At 40.8% G+C, this 20,079-nt stretch overlaps 1 protein-coding gene across 2 annotated transcripts in view; it reads right to left on the bottom strand.

Moving 5' to 3' along the window:
• Positions 1-17,384: 17,384 nt before the first annotated feature.
• Positions 17,385-20,079, bottom strand: part of PDS5B (PDS5 cohesin associated factor B) — a 268,672-nt gene continuing 265,977 nt past the window's right edge. For both annotated transcript variants that reach the window (XM_077810153.1, XM_077810163.1), the window contains exon 35: positions 17,385-19,927. In XM_077810153.1, coding sequence (XP_077666279.1) covers positions 19,892-19,927 — 36 coding nt within the window. In that variant the 3' untranslated portion in view covers positions 17,385-19,891. The remainder of the gene's footprint in view (positions 19,928-20,079) is intronic.

Raw genomic sequence — 20,079 nt, 5'->3', positions numbered from 1 at the left:
TACTGGGCTGCGTTAGTAGGAGCATTGCCAGCAGATCGAGGGAAGTGATTATTTCCCTCTATTCAGCACTGGTGAGGCCACACCTGGAATACTGCGTCCAGTTTTAGTCCCAACACTGCAGAAGGGATGTGGACAAATTGGAGAGTCCAGTGGAGGGCAACGAAAATGACTAGCGGTCTGGGGCACAGGACTTACGAGGAGAGGCTAAGGGAACTGGGGTTATTTAGTCTGCAGAAGAGAAGAGTGACGGGGGAATTTGATAGCAGCCTTCAAATACCTGAAGGGGGGTTCCAAAGAAGATGGAGCTAGGCTGTTCTCAGTTGTGGCAGATGACAGAACAAGGAGCAATGGTCTGAAGTTGCAGTGTGGGAGGTCTAGCTTGGATATTAGGAAACACTAGTTCACTAAGAAGGTGGTGAAGCACTGGAATGGGTTACCTAGGGAGGTGGTGGAATCTCCATCCTTAGAGGTTTTTAAGGCCCGGCTTGACAAAGCCCTGGCTGGGATGATTTAGTTGGTGTTGGTCCTGCTTTGAGCAGGGGATTGGACTAGATGAACTCCTGAGGTCTCTTCCAACCCTGATATTCTATGATTCTAAGGTTCCTGCCTTTCTATGTAAACGGTAGTTCTGAATAGAGAAAGACACATGGAAAGTAACATTGTGCTAGGAATTGGCCTAGCAGCCCCCAGAACTCTTGCTTACTAGAATTGTCTCTTGAACATCTTTTACTGATGTTTGTATGGACCAAATGTTCTGTTAATATAGTGTGATGAGAGTGGAAAGAAGTCAGCTAAGTTTTTAAAGGGATCTGGGTGGCAACTCAGAAGGCTTTTACATGCCCACCCCAAAATGCAGAAGTACATTTATAGGCATGCATGCACCACATCATACAATTACAATTTTCGAGGCAACTTTTGTTTAGTTCACCAGGTCTTTCATTAACACATAGCAAGATCTTTGTTTAACTGCATTCACTGACCATACAATGGCTATGGCAGGTCTCCACGGGACACTATGAAGGGCAGCAAATCAGCCATTATGAACAAACTTCAAATTAGTGACACCTTGGAGAATGGTGAGAAAGAACAGCGTTAATTTATAACATGTGGGACTAGCAGATCCAAATTTAATCCTTAGGAATATGGCCTGTTCCCAGGTGGCTGTTCACATGTGGCTGGTTAATTTTTGGGCTGCTATGGATGCTTTACTCATGAGGAAAGGGGGAATTTGCAACTGCATGAGAGAGTCCAGAATGGTTCCATCTCTGCATACCAGGAAAATCGCAGTCTGCCCTGGCCAGTTCTTTCCATATGAGCCACCTTCCCCATGCCCGGTCTTGCTCTCCCCCACAAGTAGGACTGGCAATTTCCCAGTGTGGAAGACAAGCTCTCTGCTGACAAGCAGGCTGAGAGAGAGATAATGAGCTGTACCTACTTGGAGAGTCAAGGACCTCTTTAGAGGCCACAGGAGGGCTATCTAGGGCTCATTCTGGAGGGAGAAAGAAGACATTAGAGCAAGGATGCGGTAAATGCAGCTTTGGAAAGACTAAGGTGCCAAGAAGAATCACCCTCAGTACCATTTACTGAGGCTGTCCATTACCTCTTTGGAGGCAGACATGTCCTCAAGCTTCCATCTGTCCAGCAATATGGAAATGACAGAATTCTAAAGGGATGAGTTTTAAGTTTATTTCACTCACAGAGAGACTGTGCAAACACTGAAGGTCAGAAAAAAACCACACACTAGCCGCTTAAGTATCTTGCTGAACTGTAAACATATGGTTTGAAAAATATTCTAGTATTTCTTCAGAGAAGCAATGCACGCAAATTCAGTTAGAAATGTGGAGAAAAGCAACTATTGAAGTGTGTGTCTCCTTTTAAACTATCACTTTTGAATTACACAAATATGAACTGAAACTTAAGACAATACACATTTGTGAATGTTATTTGTCAAGAAATGGAGGTCAGGCTACTGAATAACTGACTTCAAACTAAACTAACTTGGGCTAAGGGCATAATCAAACCGTGCAATTCATACAGCTCCTAATGGAACAGCACACATCCAAGATGCTATGCCAATTGTATCTTCCTATATTGTTATCCAAAGACTCCACATCACTAAGAACCACCAATTTTGTCATTATCCTGTAACAAATAACCTTCCCTGAGTCTCTGGGCCACAGCCTCAGCTAGTGTAATTCAGCAGAGCTGTGCTAATTTAGATTGACAGAGGATCTGTTCAATTACAACCTGGAATGATCTCTTTAAAAAGCCTACCTTCAGAGATGATCATATTACTTGTATGAAAATTGCTGAGAAAATTGTCCTATATTTTGCTAACTTGGAACGGGACCCATTGATTAATTCAATTTAGTTTTTTGAAGAGGAAAATCAACATAATTCCTATGAAGAACTTTTATAGTGATGGAGGAAATGTCAGTGAGTTCTGAAGTTATTGAAAGTACTGAACCTTTTGAGCCTTAGCTTCTTCTCATCCATTATTTCCTTTATCTACACTTGCATAATGACAGGTTTCAGAGTAGCAGCTGTGTTAGTCTGTATCCGCAAAAAGAAAAGGAGGACTTGTGGCACCTTAGAGACTAACAAATTTATTTGAGCATAAGCTTTTGTGAGCTACAGCTCACTTCATCCAATGAAGTGAGCTGTAGCTCACGAAAGCTTATGCTCGAAGTGAGCTGTAGCTCACGAAAGCTTATGCTCAAATAGATTTGTTAGTCTCTAAGGTGCCACAAGTCCTCCTTTTCTTTTTATCTACACTGTAGCTCAAGGGTCAGCAACCTTTCAGGAGTGGTGTGTCGAGTCTTCATTTATTCACTCTAATTTAAGATTTTGCATGCCAGTAATACATTTTAACGTTTTTAGAAGGTCTCTTTCTATAAGTCTATAATAGATAACTAAACTATTATTGTATGTGAAGTACATAAGGTTTTTAAAATGTTTAAGAAACTTCATTTAAAATTCAATTAAAATGCAGAGCCCCCCGGTCCGGTGGCCAGGACCCGGGCAGTGTGAGTGCCACTGAAAATCAGCTCGTGTGCCGCCTTCGGCACCCGTGCCATAGGTTGCCTCCCCCTGCTATAGCTCAAGGAGTAGCTGAGAATTGGTAATGTAACCAGTTCTGGCCTGATCCTCAGAGGTGCTGAATACTTTCAGCTCCCAGGGGAGTCAATGGAGAGATGTAGATGCTCAACAACAGACTCAAATTATTGTATTCCCAAGGCACTTATGAACCACATACCAATGTCAGAGTGTTCTGTTTTGTTCTTTTTTAATGTAGATTTTGTACTGTCCCAACATTTTAAATTTAAAATATTAAAATTCAGAAGTATTTAAATCATTGTCGTGCAATCATGATTCTTATTGGATGTGCCTGGAGCTGACAAGGTGTTTTTGGCTCAGCTAAGTCTGATCTGGTTCCAGTTTTTAACAAGTCTTTTCAACAAATTATGAAAAAAATATACATATACCTACTATCCACTGTGCTCTGGCACCAAACACTTCTTCCTCAACCCCCAAATCTGCAACCCCCTTATTTCTCTATTAGTTATCTGATACTGTGTTTTCTCCAATTTTCTCTAAAGACCAATTATGGATAACAAGTTAGTTATTTTAATGTAAGATGTCACTACTGATCAAATTTGTGTCACAGCTGTTCAACTCATGTATGTTATTCATGGAGATAACATTCATTTTCTAGAACAAAAATGGTTCAACAGGTACATGATGATGACATTAATCTAAGTAATGTCTGTTCTAATAGAAACAATGCCAAAGCTAATATACACATAACTAATGGATTTATGGGTATGGACACTAAATGGAGTAGCACAAATCACTTGCAAAATTTAATCAGTACTAATTAGATGATCCATAATAAACTGTAATAATTAAGAAATGCAAATCCTGTAGAAAGCAAATTCTTCATACCTGATTCTAACAGAGCTGAAACACTGAGTGGTTCATGCGGTTTATAGATCAAAGTCTCTTAATCCATACGTTATCCCAAGAGGAAAATAAGTACCCTTAGGAGTTGTCTCCCAAACATTTAGACAAGTCCAGGCCCAGTCCTGCTCTCACTGAAGTTGAGTTCCATGGACTTCAGTGAGAACAAGATGGGGCTCTAAGTTTTCTAAAAGTTTGGTTTGCACAGCAGCATTAGTAATAAATGGCATATTATGCCATACAACAGGGTCAGTATAATGTTTTGATAGTATTTAGGATCATATAAAATGCAATTATTTTTGGCTTCCTAATATGCCTCTATTTCAAATTACACTGAATGAATTGTAAACACTGACATTTACACACAAAATCCTGTTTGTGTAGACCATGTTTATGTTACTCAGGAAAACAACTGAACAAAACTCCATAAACAAACTATTGCCTTGTATGCCTAAAAATACTGAAATGATGTGAAATGGACACTCTCAAAGCCATACGCGGGCATCAGTGTTATGTGCTAAACAAAATCTGAGCCAATCAGATTGCTGCATGGCTGACCATAAATTTAAGCTAAGTCTGCCACTTTGGAATGAGCGTATTTGTGTCAAAGTACAATTAACTCCAAGGTTTTCCTTTGTTTAAAAAAAAAAGGGGGGGGGGCAGCCTGCCAGTGTGGTCTCTCTTCTTTCCTCTTATGGCTTCAAAACCTTACTTCCAGCCATCTTTCAGTACGATTGCTTTAGACTGTTTACTGAAAGAACACAAAAAAAGAATACTATGTTAAAGTTTGGCAGTCAATATAAAAGCCAATTGTATTTGTTAAGTACTGCGCACTCTCTCTCTGTGTGTATATAAAAATTAGAAACTCAAAACATTTTAATGAAAAACTGGTTTCTGATTCATCACTGAAATTCAACACTGGTTCTCCACTTGTAAGCTAACTCCCTTTTCTTCGTGTGCTAATATATATATTTGTGCCTATATCTGCAATTTTCACTCCATGCATCTGAAGAAGTGGGTGTTTTACCCACTAAAGCTTATGCCCAAATAAATCTTAGTCTTTAAGGTGCCACCGGACTCCTCATTGTTTTTGTGGATAGACTAACACAGCTGCCCCTCTGATCAAAATACAGTAATTTGTTTGGAAAAAAAAAGTAATACTTAAGTGCAAGGATGTCAAGACCCACAGGATCTCTTTTACATTTAATAGATGAAAGCTGCAGACTAAGGATGGCAAATTGTTTTAGTTTTGGATGGGAGAGTCTTCTTTCCCTGGCTGCATTTCAGTGGTGGCCACATGTACTCACTCTCTGGCCCAATCAATATTTAATTATTGATACAAAGTGGAACAGCTTCAACTGGGGCAGGGGGAGAGGGGAGAGAGAAAGAACATGTGCAACCCACCCCAGACTTGCCATGGGCTGGTGCTTAGGTTCTCACCAGAGAAGGGAGGGCTGAGTTCCAGAAATGAAGCATTCTGACATTTGCCAATTTTTTTTCCAACCAAAACAATTAGCTAAACCTGACAAATTCACACAATGTTTTGATTGACCTGAATCTGCATTTTTCAGGGAGAAAAGAAAAGGGTCGGATGAAAAATGTTGCCCAGCTCTTCTTGGCAGAACACACTGTGTACTATGTCTTGCTAAATGCTGCATGAATTGGTAGCCTGGCATCTATCAGTAATAACCACATAACGTGTTTGGGAAAGGCAAACCCTGATTTCTGATTCCTCCATACAGAGAGCTTCACAATGGTACATCAGACCTGCACCCACATTTCTGATTAATGCGGTTATGGTATTTTACTTGAACATATCCATCAAACTCCCAAGTATTTTCCTCTAAACCACACTCACTTTTCCTTTTATTCTGACTGATGCTAAAAGTGGCGGATCAGAAATGAATACTTGGATGAAAGGGAAGCTATCCCCTACCCCAGAAGCATTCTACATGCAGCTATGGAACCAGCAAACTGATCTTCAACTTCTCTGAAGCTCCTACCCCACAGATACCTATTACTCCCACTGTTCCTCCCCCCATCCTTGCCTGCCTCCCACACAACTCCCGCTACTTCTCCAACCCTGACTTCCAATCTCATTCTTCAGTTTAAAACAAAATAATAAAGGGGTTCCAGGGGCTCCCCTAAAAGCATCATCGCTGAGCTGTCTGAGGGAATTGTTAAAATGACACCATCACGTACAACAGAATTTTAACCTTTTACATCTCCTTAATGCTACTCCTTCAGTGATGGAATGTGGTACTGCCTCACTCAAGGCAGTAAACATCCATAGCACTCTTCAGGTTATGATCTGCTGAAAGTCACTGTTCTATCGAAATATCATTAACGCATATGAAGTTATGAGAATTGTGTTGTATGATTGTCACTAAAATATGCTGTGGGTTTTGGAAGCGCCCAGATACTAGCTCTCTAGAGACAATACCAAAGAAAGTAACCAACGCCCGGGTGGGTGTCAAACAACGCATCAACAGCTATTGTCCAGCAAAGGAACTATAATTCAATGACTCACCTGCAAAAGGCCATACCAGGGAAATTGCTCAACCTTGCCTAGGGACTCAGCAATGCCCACCAGACATGGTTGACCTTGTGTTTGCCAAGCACATGGGACTGAGGATATAAAACAGAACACAAGGGCCCCATGCTTGGCCTTTTGTCTGCCCCCACCTATGCTGCAAGCAACAAAGACACTCAAAAGAAGATTGAAGACTCCAACAGAGGAGACTGGCCCAGGTTTAAGGGACAAATCTGTATATTAAGGACTGCAATATCCAGTGGGGTGAGAAAAACTGCTTAATCTAGATGTCGCCCAGTGTAATAGGGTTGAGCGTTTAGACTGCATGCTTATATTTTATTTTATTTTGATAACTGACTTTTGCCTATCACTTATAATCTTTTGTAGTCAATAAATTTGTTTATCTTTACCAGTGAGTTTGCTGAAGTGTTTGGTAAGGGTTCTTGCTCAAGTTTACGAAGGCTGGTGTATATCCACTTTCAACTGATGAAGTGGTGAACCAAGACGGTATATTCATGAGGTACAAAGCTGGGAGGATTTGGCTAGTGCCTTTCTCTGTGAGGCTCATGAGTGACTCTGGAAGCATTCATGCAACCTAGCTGGGTGTGGGGCTCCACGTGCCGTTGTGCTGAGTCATCACAGCGCCTGGAGGGGTTTTCTGTTTGTCACTAGCAAAGCATTGCGAGAGACAGCCCAGGCTGGGGAGTTAAGGGGGCACAGCGGTCCCACAGTCCCAGGATGCACCCCAGGGATCCTATTATATCTCCTAAGTGTCTTTGCAGGGACTGGAAACGGGGATCTCTTAGGGAAAGGAGGGCCAGTTGGATTCCTGGTGAGCAAAGTGGGGGTTATTCATGTTGCGGGACACTGAAGCCTGGCAAATAGTTATAGTTGAATTACAGGGGAAGGCCAGAATGGATGGCAGCACAGGTGCCACCATGATTGTCAGGACCCCATTGTGATACGGATTGGTGTCTTTAGTGTTAGCTTCAGTACTCGCAGAGGCCTGGGAAGCAATTGTGGTGCCCTTTTATCATCTTAGGTAACCCCAAGGCATCTGTTCTGGGGTGGGATGTTGGCCTCTCTGTCCTCACTTTTAGCCATGTCTGCTTCATATGTTGCTCAGATGGTGGCTACTTTGTCCTAAGCAGTTTGGTTTCTGGCCTTACTTGTTTCTGCCTAGGAGGCATCTGAAAAAAAGGAAGAAACAACAGTTCAGTTTCTGGGATGGGGACATTGGCATTTTTTTCACTTTAATCAGCTTGGTTTGGTTGGTGTACTTCACCTCTTATCTCAGTTAGATTCCCAATGCCCTGCAACTGGCATTTTGAGTCAGGAAAAGGAGATGGGGATTACAGAGAACACAAATTAAGAAAGAGGATTTAACACACCTCGGATACTAATATCTCACAGCTATGTAAGTATCTGCTTATGTAATCTTCCACCTTCCCACTTCTTTCTCAATTTCCCCAGGCAAGTCATTTATCCTATGTGTTTCCCCATCTGCAAAATGGGGATAATACAGATTTATCTACCTCATGTAGGTATCCACCTTGCAGGCTTCTGTTAATATAAAAGGTGGCAATCGATCCCATCTCCACTTGACCAGAAGAGTTATCTTGGTTGAAGTTTGATGTCCTGCTACTCCTTGCTCCTACCACCATTTATCTGTGTAGATTACCCTATTCTCAACTCAAATTTCCAGTATTTTCAAAGTGCTTCCTTCCACCAATATCCATTTCCCCTGCCAGCCACACCCCGCCCTCCACACACCAGTGTTTAGAGTTCACCTAAATCATTTCAAAGGGAAACTCTAAGTAGAAGCATGACAAGATTCTCTCTCAACTCCAATTCTCAGTTCTTTTCAACCATTACACACGGACGGTCAGCAGCTGCTTTAGGAAAAAGTGGAGCAGTATCCGGCCTAGTAGGCAGAAGGCCAAAGGCTAGCACATAGAGAAACGCAGGCATCTCAATATACTTATTCCCAGAAGGTATGTTATTGCACCTATAAAAATAGCTTTAAAAATAAGAAACTAATTTATTTAGAATTAGCATGTTATGGTTTTATTAAATATAGATTTAAAAAAAACATATTTCTGTTCTTTCAAATAGTTTTAGCTTACATGTATATTATTTTTTTCTGAATACAAATATGCTACAGGGACTGTAGACACCTGGAAACTTAAAATATAACTCTTTAGGACAAGGACCAATCTTATTCTGTCTGTAGCACACTGTCGGGCACGTGATAAATACTAATAGAAATAGCTGCTAATCTAGAAGCTTCCTTTTATATTAGGTTCCCACATGCTTTGAAGTAATGAGAATAGGACTGGACTAAGTTAAACAAAGTGTACTTCTACTACTATACACACAGGATAAAGTGAGGGGGAATACTGGCATATTCTCCTTATAGTACCCAGCATTTTATATTCTGTAGTTTTGTGCAGAACCAAAGACACTAGCTTATGAAATACAGAACAATTTAAAAAACATTTTCTGCAGTGACTATGTGTCTGAATAAGCAGGGAAATATAAGAAATGCATTCAAACACACTGCTTAGGTTTCCAAAATACTACAGTTCTTTAAACGTGTCTACCTACGTTTAAAGTTTAATACAAAATATCAGAAAATAAAAGTAACCCAATAAAATACCTGAGATACACTGTAATTTATGCATGTTAAAATCAATTCCAAAGTTGTACTGCAGGATTTCTGAAATGTCAGAGTATGGATTTGTGAAAAATCTATTTTTATTTCAGAAAAAAATCCACCCTTACTCCTCAGAGCATACAGATACAAAGGACAGTATATTGCAGCTGCCAAAGAATATACATGCTAATTATTGAAATGAATGTGCTATTAAAAACAAGACTGAATACTTGTAGTGAGGCACTGATTTACAGTGCAACATCAGATGCTTTGTTTTAGTTGCTACTTATATGAGATATTTACTATATAATAACTAATGCACATTTATTTACCCTCTGCTGCTCACAAATTTGTTAATGGTACTTAGTGAACTAATTACGTGGAAGTCAGAACTTTTAGATGGCAGGATTTGAATCAAAGTTTAAGAACAAATTGTTTTGGGTTCTACTGTTTTCGTTATGCTTGCACCTACAATTGGTAACATTCAGATTTGCAATTCTCCACTGGTCATAATAAGAGTGGATGCTCTCCTGAAGATAAAAGCGCAGTTATTTTTAACAGCATGTTGTGTAATCCTTTGGACACAGCAGTATAAACACATGCTCTGCCTATGTTATAGCATCCACCTTTGCTACCTACAGGGGAGTTGCACCTAAATTAAAGGTAGAATTTTCCTTGTGTAGACAAGGTCTTTGTGCATGTGATGTCCATGAAGGGTAACGAGATTAGAGAATGCCAGCCTGACTCCTACAAGGAGCTGAGGGTGAAGAGTTCTGAGTTCTACTATTCATTCTGCTGCTGACTCAATGTGTGGCCATGTTTAAGTTATCTGAACCTCTCGATGCCTCATATTTGTAAAACAGGGATAATGAGAGTGAGATCTACAGGATGGTAGTCAGGAGCTCATTCTAATCATGACTCACTGTGTTGCCTCGAACAAGTGTCTCAACGTTTACCTCAGTTTCCTCAGTTGAAAAATGGGTAAAATACTAACAATACCTACCAGCTCATTGATGTGAAGTTGAATTAATCTGCCTAAAGCTTTGAAAACAAATGGCCAGATTTTCAAAGGCCAGATTCATGAACAGGCTCGCAATTGTGCACACTTAAGTATACACACTTCTTAAAGACATGTCTTGTGTGCAAGTGTTATAATACCCGAAGTATTTTAATGGAGTTGGTTGCTGAAAAAAGCAAGTATGTATTTTAAATCCCAATCCTTCAAAAATTTATGCATATGAGTTTACATAATCAGACCCCTAACATTTACAATGTGCATTCATGGAGACAGATTTTGATAACCTATCCCATAAAGCCATTTAAATCCTAAAGTCTTAATAGCAATAATAATTCAACCTCTTTGTGAACTGTTTTGAGATCCTCAGATGAAAGATATTACACAAGTGTTAAGTACTTCACCTCTAAGTTTGTTGCATTTTAGTCACAAACAGGACACATTAGTATTTAAAGGAAATTTCTTCAGCACTGGTGACTCCTTTTGTAAATAATTATTTAAATGTTTGTACTAATAGAAAAATTTCAAAACACCAAGATTCATATGCTTGAAAAATGGTTCAGTATTTTGTTATGAAAAGTAAAATGTCAAATTCAAATATGAACTCATATGTAGGAAGCTTAGAAAAAAAGAGGGCCAGATTTTCAAAGGCCATCTTCATGCATAGACTTACAATTGTGCATGTTAGGGTACTTAAGGAACTTCCTGAAGCAATTTTGGAACCACTAGCAATTATCGTTGAGAATTTCAATATCTGGAAAAATACTGGAACAATCTGTAACACCTAGAGGCTAATAGGGTAATAAATCATACAATATCAGGGTTGGGAGGGACCTCAGGAGGTCATCTAGTCCAACCCCCTGCTCAAAGCAGGGGCAATCCCCAACTAAATCATCCCAGCCAGGGCTTTGTCAAGCCTGACCTTAAAGACTTTAAGGAAGGAGATTCCACCACCTCCCTAGGTAATGCATTCCAGTGTTTCACCACTCTCCTAGTGAAAAAGTTTTTCCTAATATCCAACCTAAACCTCCCCCACTGCAACTTGAGACCATTACTCCTCGTTCTGTCATCTGCTACCACAGAGAACAGTCTAGATATATCCTCTTTGGAACCCCCTTTCAGGTAGTTGAAAGCAGCTATCAAATCCCCCCTCATTCTTCTCTTCCGCAGACTAAACAATCCCAGTTCCCTCAGCCTCTCCTCATAAGTCATGTGTTCCAGTCCCCTAATCATTTTTGTTGCCCTCCACTGGATGCTTTCCAATTTTTCCACATCCTTCTTGTAGTGTGGGGCCCAAAACTGGACACAGTACTCCAGATGAGGCCTCACCAATGTCGAATGGATGGGAACGATCATGTCCCTCGATCTGCTGGCAATTCCCCTACTTATACATCACAAAATGCCACTGGCCTTCTTGGCAACAACGGCACACGGTTGACTCATATCCAGCTTCTTGTCCACTGTAACCGCTAGGTCCTTTTCTGCAGAACTGCTGCCGAGCCATTCGGTCCCTAGTCTGTAGCGGTGCATGGGATTCTTCCGTCCTAAATGCAGGACTCTGCACTCGTCCTTGTGGAACCTCATCAGATTTCTTTTGGCCCAATCCTCTAATTTGTCTAGGGCCCTCTGTATCTTATCCCTACCCTCCAGTGTATTTACCTCTCCTCCCAGTTGAGTGTCGTCTGCAAACTTGCTGAGGATGCAATCTACACCATCCTCCAGATGATTTATGAAGATATTGAACAAAACCGGCCCGAGGACCGACCCTTTTGGCACTCCACTTGATACCGGCTGCCAACTAGACATGGAGCCATTGATCACTACCCGTTGAGCCTGACAATCTAGCCAGCTTGCTATCCACCTTATAGACCATTCATCCAGCCCATACTTCTTTAACTTACTGGCAAGAATACTGTGGGAGACTGTGTCAAAAGTTTTGCTAAAGTCAAGGAACAACACGTCCACTCTTTCCCCTCATCCACAGAGCCAGTTATCTCGTCACAGAAGGCAATTAGATTAGTCAGACATGACTTGCCCTTGGTGAATCCATGCTGACTGTTCCTGATCACTTTCCTCTCCTCTCAGTGCTTCAGAATTGATTCCTTAAGGACCCGCTCCATGATTTTTCCAGGGACTGAGGTGAGGCTGACTGGCCTGTAGTTCCCCTGATCCTCCTCCTTCCCTTTTTTAAAGATGGGTACTACATTAGCCTTTTTCCAGTCATCCAGGACCTCCCCCGATCGCCGTGAGTTTTCAAAGATAATGGCCAATGGCTCCACAATCACATCCGCCAACTCCTTCTGCACTCTTGGATGCAGTGCATCCGGCCCCATGGACTTGTGCTCGTCCAGATTTTCTAAGTAGTCCCGAACCACTTCTTTCTTCACAGAGGGCTGGTCACCTCCTCCCCATGCTGTGCTGCTCAGTGCAGCAGTCTGGGAGCTGACCTTGTTCGTGAAGACAGAGGAGAAAAAAACATTGAGTACATTAGCTTTTTCCACATCCTCTGTCACTAGGTAGCCTCCCTCATTCAGTAAGGGGCCCACACTTTCCTTGACTTTCTTCCTGTTGCTAATGTACCTAAAGAAACCCTTCTTGTTTCTCTTAACATCTCTTGCTAGCTGCAACTCCAGGTGTGATTTGGCCTTCCTGATTTCACTCCTGCATGCCTGACCAATATTTTTATACTCTTCCCTGGTCATTTGTCCAATCTTCCACTTCTTGTAAGCTTCTTTTTTGTGTTTAAGATCAGCAAGGATTTCACTGTTCAGCCAAGCTGGTCGCCTGCCATATTTATTATTCTTTCTACACATCAGGATGGTTTGTCCCTGTAACCTCAATAAGGATTCTTTAAAATACAGCCAGCTCTCCTGGACTCCTTTCCCCCTCATGTTATTCTCCCAGAGGATCCTGCCCATCAGTTCCCGGAGGGAGTCAAAGTCTGCTTTTCTGAAGTCCACGGTCTGTATTCTGCTGCTCTCCTTTCTACCCTGTGTCAGGATCCTGAACTCTACCATCTCATTGTCACTGCCTCCCAGGTTCCCATCCACTTTCACTTTCCCTACTAATTCTTCCCGGTTTGTGAGCAGCAGGTCAAGAAGAGCTCTGCCCCTAGTTGGTTCCTGCAGCACTTGCACCAGGAAATTGTCCCCTACACTTTCCAAAAACTTCCTGGATTGTCTGTACACTGCTATATTGCTCTCCCAGCATATATCAGGGTGATTGAAGTCTCCCGTAAGAACCAGGGCCTGTGATCTAGTAACTTCTGTTAGTTGCCAGAAGAACGCCTCGTCCACCTCATCCCCCCGGTCTGGTGGTCAATAGCAGACTCCCACCACGACATCACCCTTGTTGCTCACGCTTCTAAACTTAATCCAGATACACTCAGGTTTTTCTGCAGTTTCACTGCTCTCTTACATACAATGCAACTCCCCCACCTTTTCTGCCCTGCCTGTCCTTCCTGAACAGTTTATATCCATCCATGACAATACTCCAGTCACGTGAGTTATCCCACCAAGTCTCTGTTATTCCAATCACATCATAATTCCTTGACTGTGCCAGGACTTCCAGTTCTCCCTGCTTGTTTCCCAGGCTTCTTGTATTTGTGTATAGGCACTTGAGATAACTTGCTGTTTGTTCTGCTTTCTTAGTGTGAGGCAGGAGCCCTCCCCTTTTGTGCTCTCCTGCTCGTGCTTCCTCCCAGTATCCCATGTCCCCACTTATCTCAGGACTTTGGTCTCCTTCCGCCGGTGAACCTAGTTTAAAGCCCTCCTCACTAGGTTAGCCAGCCTGCTTGCGAAGATGCTCTTCCCTCTCTTCGTTAGGTGGAGCCCGTCTCTGCCTAGCACTCCTCCTTCTTGGAGCACCATCCCACGGTCAAAGAATCCAAAGCCTTCTCTCCGACACCACCTGTGTAGCCATTCATTGACTTCCACGATTCGACGGTCTCTACCCAGGCCTTTTCCTTCCACGGGGAGGATGGATGAGAACATCACTTACGCCTCAAACTCCTTTATCCTTCTTCCCAGAGCCACGTAGTCTGCAGTGATCCGCTCAAGGTCATTCTTGGCAGTATCATTGGTGCCCACATGGAGAAGCAGGAAGGGGTAGCGATCTGAGGGCTTGATGAGTCTCAGCAGTCTCTCCATCACATCGTGAATCCTAGCTCCTGGCAAGCAGCAGACGTCTCGGTTTTCCCAGTCGGGGCGGCAGATAGATGACTCAGTCCCGCTGAGGAGAGAGTCCCCGACCACCACCACCCTCCTCCTCCTCTTGGGAGTGGTGGTTGTGGAACCCCCATCTCTAGGACAGTGCATCTCATGCCTTCCAATCAGCGGAGTCTCCTTCTGCTCCCTTCCCTCAGATATATCATCTAGTCCATTCTCCGCATTAGTACCTGTGGAGAGAACATGAAAACGGTTGCTTACCTGTATCTGCGCTGCTGGTACATGGACGCTCCCCTTTCTTCTGGAGGTCACATGCTGCCAAGTTTCTTCACCGTCCTCCTGTCCCCGCTGCGCAGCCTGCTCTGAATCTTCAGAACATTGTGCCCATAGAAGCATATCCTGACGCCTGTCCAGGAAGTCTTCAGTTTCTCTTATGCAACGCAGGGTCGATACTGGTTTCTCCAGACCTTGAACCTTCTCTTCCAATATGGAGACCAGCTTACACTTCATACAGACAAAGTCCCTTCTGTCCTGTGAAAGAAAGACGAACATGGCACATCCAGTGCAGGTCACAACAGCTGAACACTCGCCACCCATATTACCTTCCTTCTACGAGCTTCCTCAGGAGCTGTAGTAACTACTCAGAGAAACCGGCAAGATGTAAGCCTCAGTGGGCTCTCCCCAGGTGAACTCCTAGGCAAACTCCCTCTGTTAGCCTCTCTGCTGTTCACCACTCAGCTGGTTCGCAGCTGACTTTTTATAACAGTCAGGCCCACTCAAGGCTCACCTGGAACAAAGCACTCCCAATTCACACTTTTCAAACCAACAACCAATCAAGCACACAGTCAAACTGTCCCCACAACAGACACTCAGATACTCACCAACACAGCCTCCCTAATGCAGCCCTTAGCGTACCTCCTCTCAGACAGATCCCAGGCAAACTCCCTCTGTTAGCCTCTCTGCTGTTCGCTGCTCAGCTGTTATAAGTAATAGCCAACATGGATTTGTCAAGAACAAATCATGTCAAACCAAGCTAATTTCCTTCTTTGATAGGGTTACTGGCCTTGTGGATTGGGGGAAGGCTGCAGACATGAAATATCTTGCTATTCTTCAAAAAAAGAACTAGATGGAGGATATGGAATGGAATTCATGGAGGATAGGTCCATCAATGGCTATTAGCCAGGATGGTGTCCCTAGACTCTGTTTGCCAGAAGCTGGGAATGGGCAAGGGAATGGTGCACCTGGCAGTGGCCACCGTTGGAAGACATGGTACTGGGCTAAATGGACCTTTGATCTGACCCAGTATGGCCGTTCTTACGATTTTAGTAAGACTTTTGACACAGACCCACATGACATTCTCATAAGCAAACTAGGGAAATGTGATCTAGATGAAATTACTCTAAGGGGCCACAAAACTGGCTGAACGACTGTACTCATTGTTCAACTGGTTGAACGACTGTTACAATGGTTTGCTGTGAAACTGGGAGGACATATATAGTGGGGTCCTACAAGGTTCTAACCTGGGTCTGGTACTATTCAGTATTTTCTTTAATGACTTGTATAATGGAGTGGAGAGTATGTTTGTAAAATGAAAGGATAACCCCAAACCGGGAAGGGTTGCAAGCACTTTGAAGGACACGATTCAGACCTTGATAAATTGGAGAATTGGTTTGAAATCAACAGAATGAAATTCAATAAAAATTAGTTCGAAGTCCTACATTTAGGAAGGAAAAATCAAATGCACAACTACAAAATGGGGAATAACCGGCTAGGCTGTAGTATTGCAGAAGAGGCTCTGGGGATTATAGTGGATCACAAATTGAATATGAGCCAACAATATGACAGAATTATGAAAAAGGCTAATATTATTCTGGAGCATATTAAAAGGAGTGTCATATAAGAGGCTGGGTCTACAACTAAAAGTTACAGCAAGCTAGCAATATTGCTCAAGGCAGTAAAAATTTCATGCCTTATGTGACATAGCTAGATTGCCCGTACCACCACTGTAGAGACAGCCAGATTGACAGCAGAATTCTTCCATCGACCTGGCTACAATCTCTTGGAGAGGATGATTACTGACACTGAAAGAATAAAACCCTTCCACTGATGTAGGAATCATCTACGCTGCAGCCTTAGAACTGTGCTGTAGACATGACTTAAGACATGGGAGGTAATTGTTTCACTCTACTTGATCCTAGTGACACCTCAGTTGGAGTATTCTGTCCGGTTTTGGGCGCCACATTAAGGGAATATATTAGAGAGTTCAGAGGTGAACAACAAATATGAAAACCTGACCTCTGAGGAAAGGTTAAACTGTGCATGTTTAGTCTTGAGAATAGAAGACTGAGGGGAGACCTGATACCAGTGTTCAAATATGTTAAGGGCTGTTATAAAGAGGATGTGAACTTCACGTCCACTGAAGGTAGCACAAGTAGTAATGGGCTTAATCTACAGCAAGGGAGGAGATTTAGGTTAGGTATTATGAAACACTTTCTAACTATAAGAATAATTAAGTAATGGAATAAGTTACCAAGGAGGTTGTGGAATACCCATTACTGGAAATGTTTAAGATCAGGTTAGCACCTGTCAGGAATGGTCAGTCCTACCTCAGTCCACAGGGATAGACTTGATGACCTCTGAAGATTCCTCCCCCAGCCTTCTATGATTTTATGATTAATGTATAGATAAAGATTATCTAATTTTGTGGGTAGATTATTCAGCTACAACTGTCAAGCAAGCAGTTTCATATATTTCCCTATTTATGAGTAGCATAAGAAGAGCCCTTAATATTCACATTCTCAGAGGTGGTGGAGGAAACAAGGAAGAAGTGTCAAAAACCAAGCTTATGGAGTTAGAAAGTAAATTAACCTTTAACAGCTAGAGAACAGTTACAGTCACTGCATGTATTTTACATGTAAAGTGAAGAGCTTGGAAAGTTTCCTGTTGGACTGCAGCAAGAATATGAAATGTAATGAAGATCAGCTTAATTTGCTGCAGGATACAACAAGATACTCACTGTAATTTTGTAAGAACTTCATACTGGACCTTGTTACAGTGAGTTCAATTTGATTTTTTAATGTAATACAGTACATTTTTATAAACTGAACATTATCATTGCAGAAGAACATGCTAACTAAATGTTAGCAATTTATATTTTTATACATAATTATTTACTCTACTGTAGCTACTGTATGCAGATCTCAATATTAGTACATAAAATATTCATTTTACTTATATAAGGAGATGAGGATGAACCTAGAAGAGGTTTGAATATCAGAATGTCATATCTGCTGCACCTGTTTTCCCAAGAAATAATGAATTACACACTATAACCCAAAAAATAAACACTTAAATTGCAAAACTATAGTTTAAATTTACATCAATCATATTTTATGATCAGTTGTTGTGCATCTATAGTCAATGAAATTTGATCTAATCATGCTTATGGACATATAACCAACAGCCCGCAGCAGTTTCAACACCAGTTTTTCATATTTTGTATAAAATGGACTTAGACATATCTTCCATAAATGTTTTCAGTGCAATTCTGTCAATGAAGAAAATATAAAGTTAACTTTCAATTTTTATTTTATAGGATAAAAAACTTGCATTTGCCCTGCTGAAGTGTAAATAAGCTATTAGGTTTGTTGTGCTAATAAAAATTTCAAAGTTAGTCACTTAAACCAACTTTAACTGCCCTTATGGGCAGCAGTTCCCCTGTATTCACGGGTATTACTAGAATAGTTGAATACTGGGAAAAAACTTTAGAGGCAGAATAATCTACTTTTTGAATATGAAGTTTTCAATTAACAGAAATTTTAAATTGAAAAAGTCAAAAGAAAACAGTCAAAGTTCTTATGATGTAGTCTTGAAATCGGTAAAACCATGTTTCAACACTATCATCCTCTCTCACATCCCTATGCTCTAGCTGCTATTTTGCAATTATAACTTAAGAACATATGCTTTGATGGGTTATATGAAAATGCTCCATTATTTAATGAGATAAAGTTTTAATAAGTTAGAAACTAATCTTTTTCAGTCAACTGTAAGGAACCAAAGGGAGAAGTGCACCTGAAATTATAAAAACGTGCTTGGCTAAGCATAAAATAATAACCTATACATTTTGGTTCAAAGACAGTTTGTAAAACTGCACACAGGATACTGCCTTACATATTTCGTCTCTGTTCTTTGTAGTTTACACCCAACAAACAAAAATCCAACAACTCTAAGGTAGCACTAAATAAAAGTGAGCTTCATTCAAATCTCAAATACCTGACTGCAAAGACCTACAGCTGGTCATTCAATGACAATTTAGCTCTTCATACCAAAAAAAATTTGGCTCACAAAAAATAAGTATAATAAACTCTTGGTAGAAGGTGCTCTCATGAGGCAACCTACCATATACTACTGCTAGGTAAGAGTTTCCAAAAAAAATTACATCCCATTTTCAGCACATTTTTCATAAACATGCAACTCACTATAAAATACAAAACACTTGGCTCTCAAGAACAGCTTTATAAAGACACACTGCATCAATAAAATTTTTTTTCTTTGTGATTAACTTTACATTGTAATAAGAACTGTATTTTCACTAATGTTTATATATCAGATTTCATATTATAATGTAGTAATAATTTGCTCTGTGTGAACATAATGTTCAGGAGGAAATATCTATACACATTAACATACTAGACTATTAAAAACTCATTCAGTTACAGAATTTTATTGATACAGTAGATTAATAAAAACTGATAGGGGAAGATAAAATGGATAGGGTATTCAGTACATTATTTAACAACACATTTTTAAAATTAAAATATTTTAAATCCTTTTTGAATTTTCAATGCCACTAGAAGTCCAGAAAAGCCTGGCATCAATACTGAGGTGTAAAGTGAATCAGACAACTTATTTCATAATTGGAATCTGTTGTATTATTCTATCGGCCATCGTTCACTGGTAAAAGAAAGTAATTTAGCACTTTGACGACAGGTGGGTGCTTAAAAGTAAACTCTAGATTAGATACAAAGGAAACAAAGATCAATTGTTTTCTTTCCCCCCCTCAACAAATAGTGGCAAAAGAAAACGGCACTATTTATTCAACTGATTTTTTTTTCACAGTTAAATGCCAAGGAGAGTACAAATATGAACACTGACAGATATTGCTTGAGATCCATTCTAACAAAAACTTTTTTCTTTTTTTAAATCAACAGATCTAATAAACAGTTGGGCACTGTCAGTTTAAAGCCACTGATAAAAGCTATACAAGCACTTCAGAAGTCGGAAACATTAAAAAAGGGCTATTTACAAGTTTCTTCTTTAGTTCATGTCTACAAAGGCAGCACACATTACACTTCACAAAAATCCACAGTTAATGATATCAACATGTGTGTGGCTAAAGCTTGTGACCTAGGGACTGCAAACGTAGGGGTAGTAAATGTAAAGTAAGTTTTTTTCTTCAGCAACCCCATTTTGTGCACCAACAGCTTCATTCAGCCTCAAGCTTCAAATTATGAGCATTCTTCAAAGCTTTCACCTTGGAACATGGATAATTACATGCTTCTTCATCGCCTCTCTCTTTTGGAAGTTCTGCGACGTACCTGTTATTGAAGAGAGAGTCAAGAGATTAAAAATAAATAAATAATTAAATTTAAAAATTGTATTTATAAAATGAAAAAAAAGCTGCACATACATTATTGTGAAAAAGTTCATGTATAAATGTATTCCATTATGGGAAAAATGTTGAGACTGA

This window comes from Eretmochelys imbricata, chromosome 1, assembly GCF_965152235.1.
Source record: "Eretmochelys imbricata isolate rEreImb1 chromosome 1, rEreImb1.hap1, whole genome shotgun sequence".
NCBI lineage: Eukaryota > Metazoa > Chordata > Testudines > Cheloniidae > Eretmochelys > Eretmochelys imbricata.
Note: the sequence above shows the minus strand (reverse complement) of the source record. Positions and strands in the feature narration are given on the sequence as shown.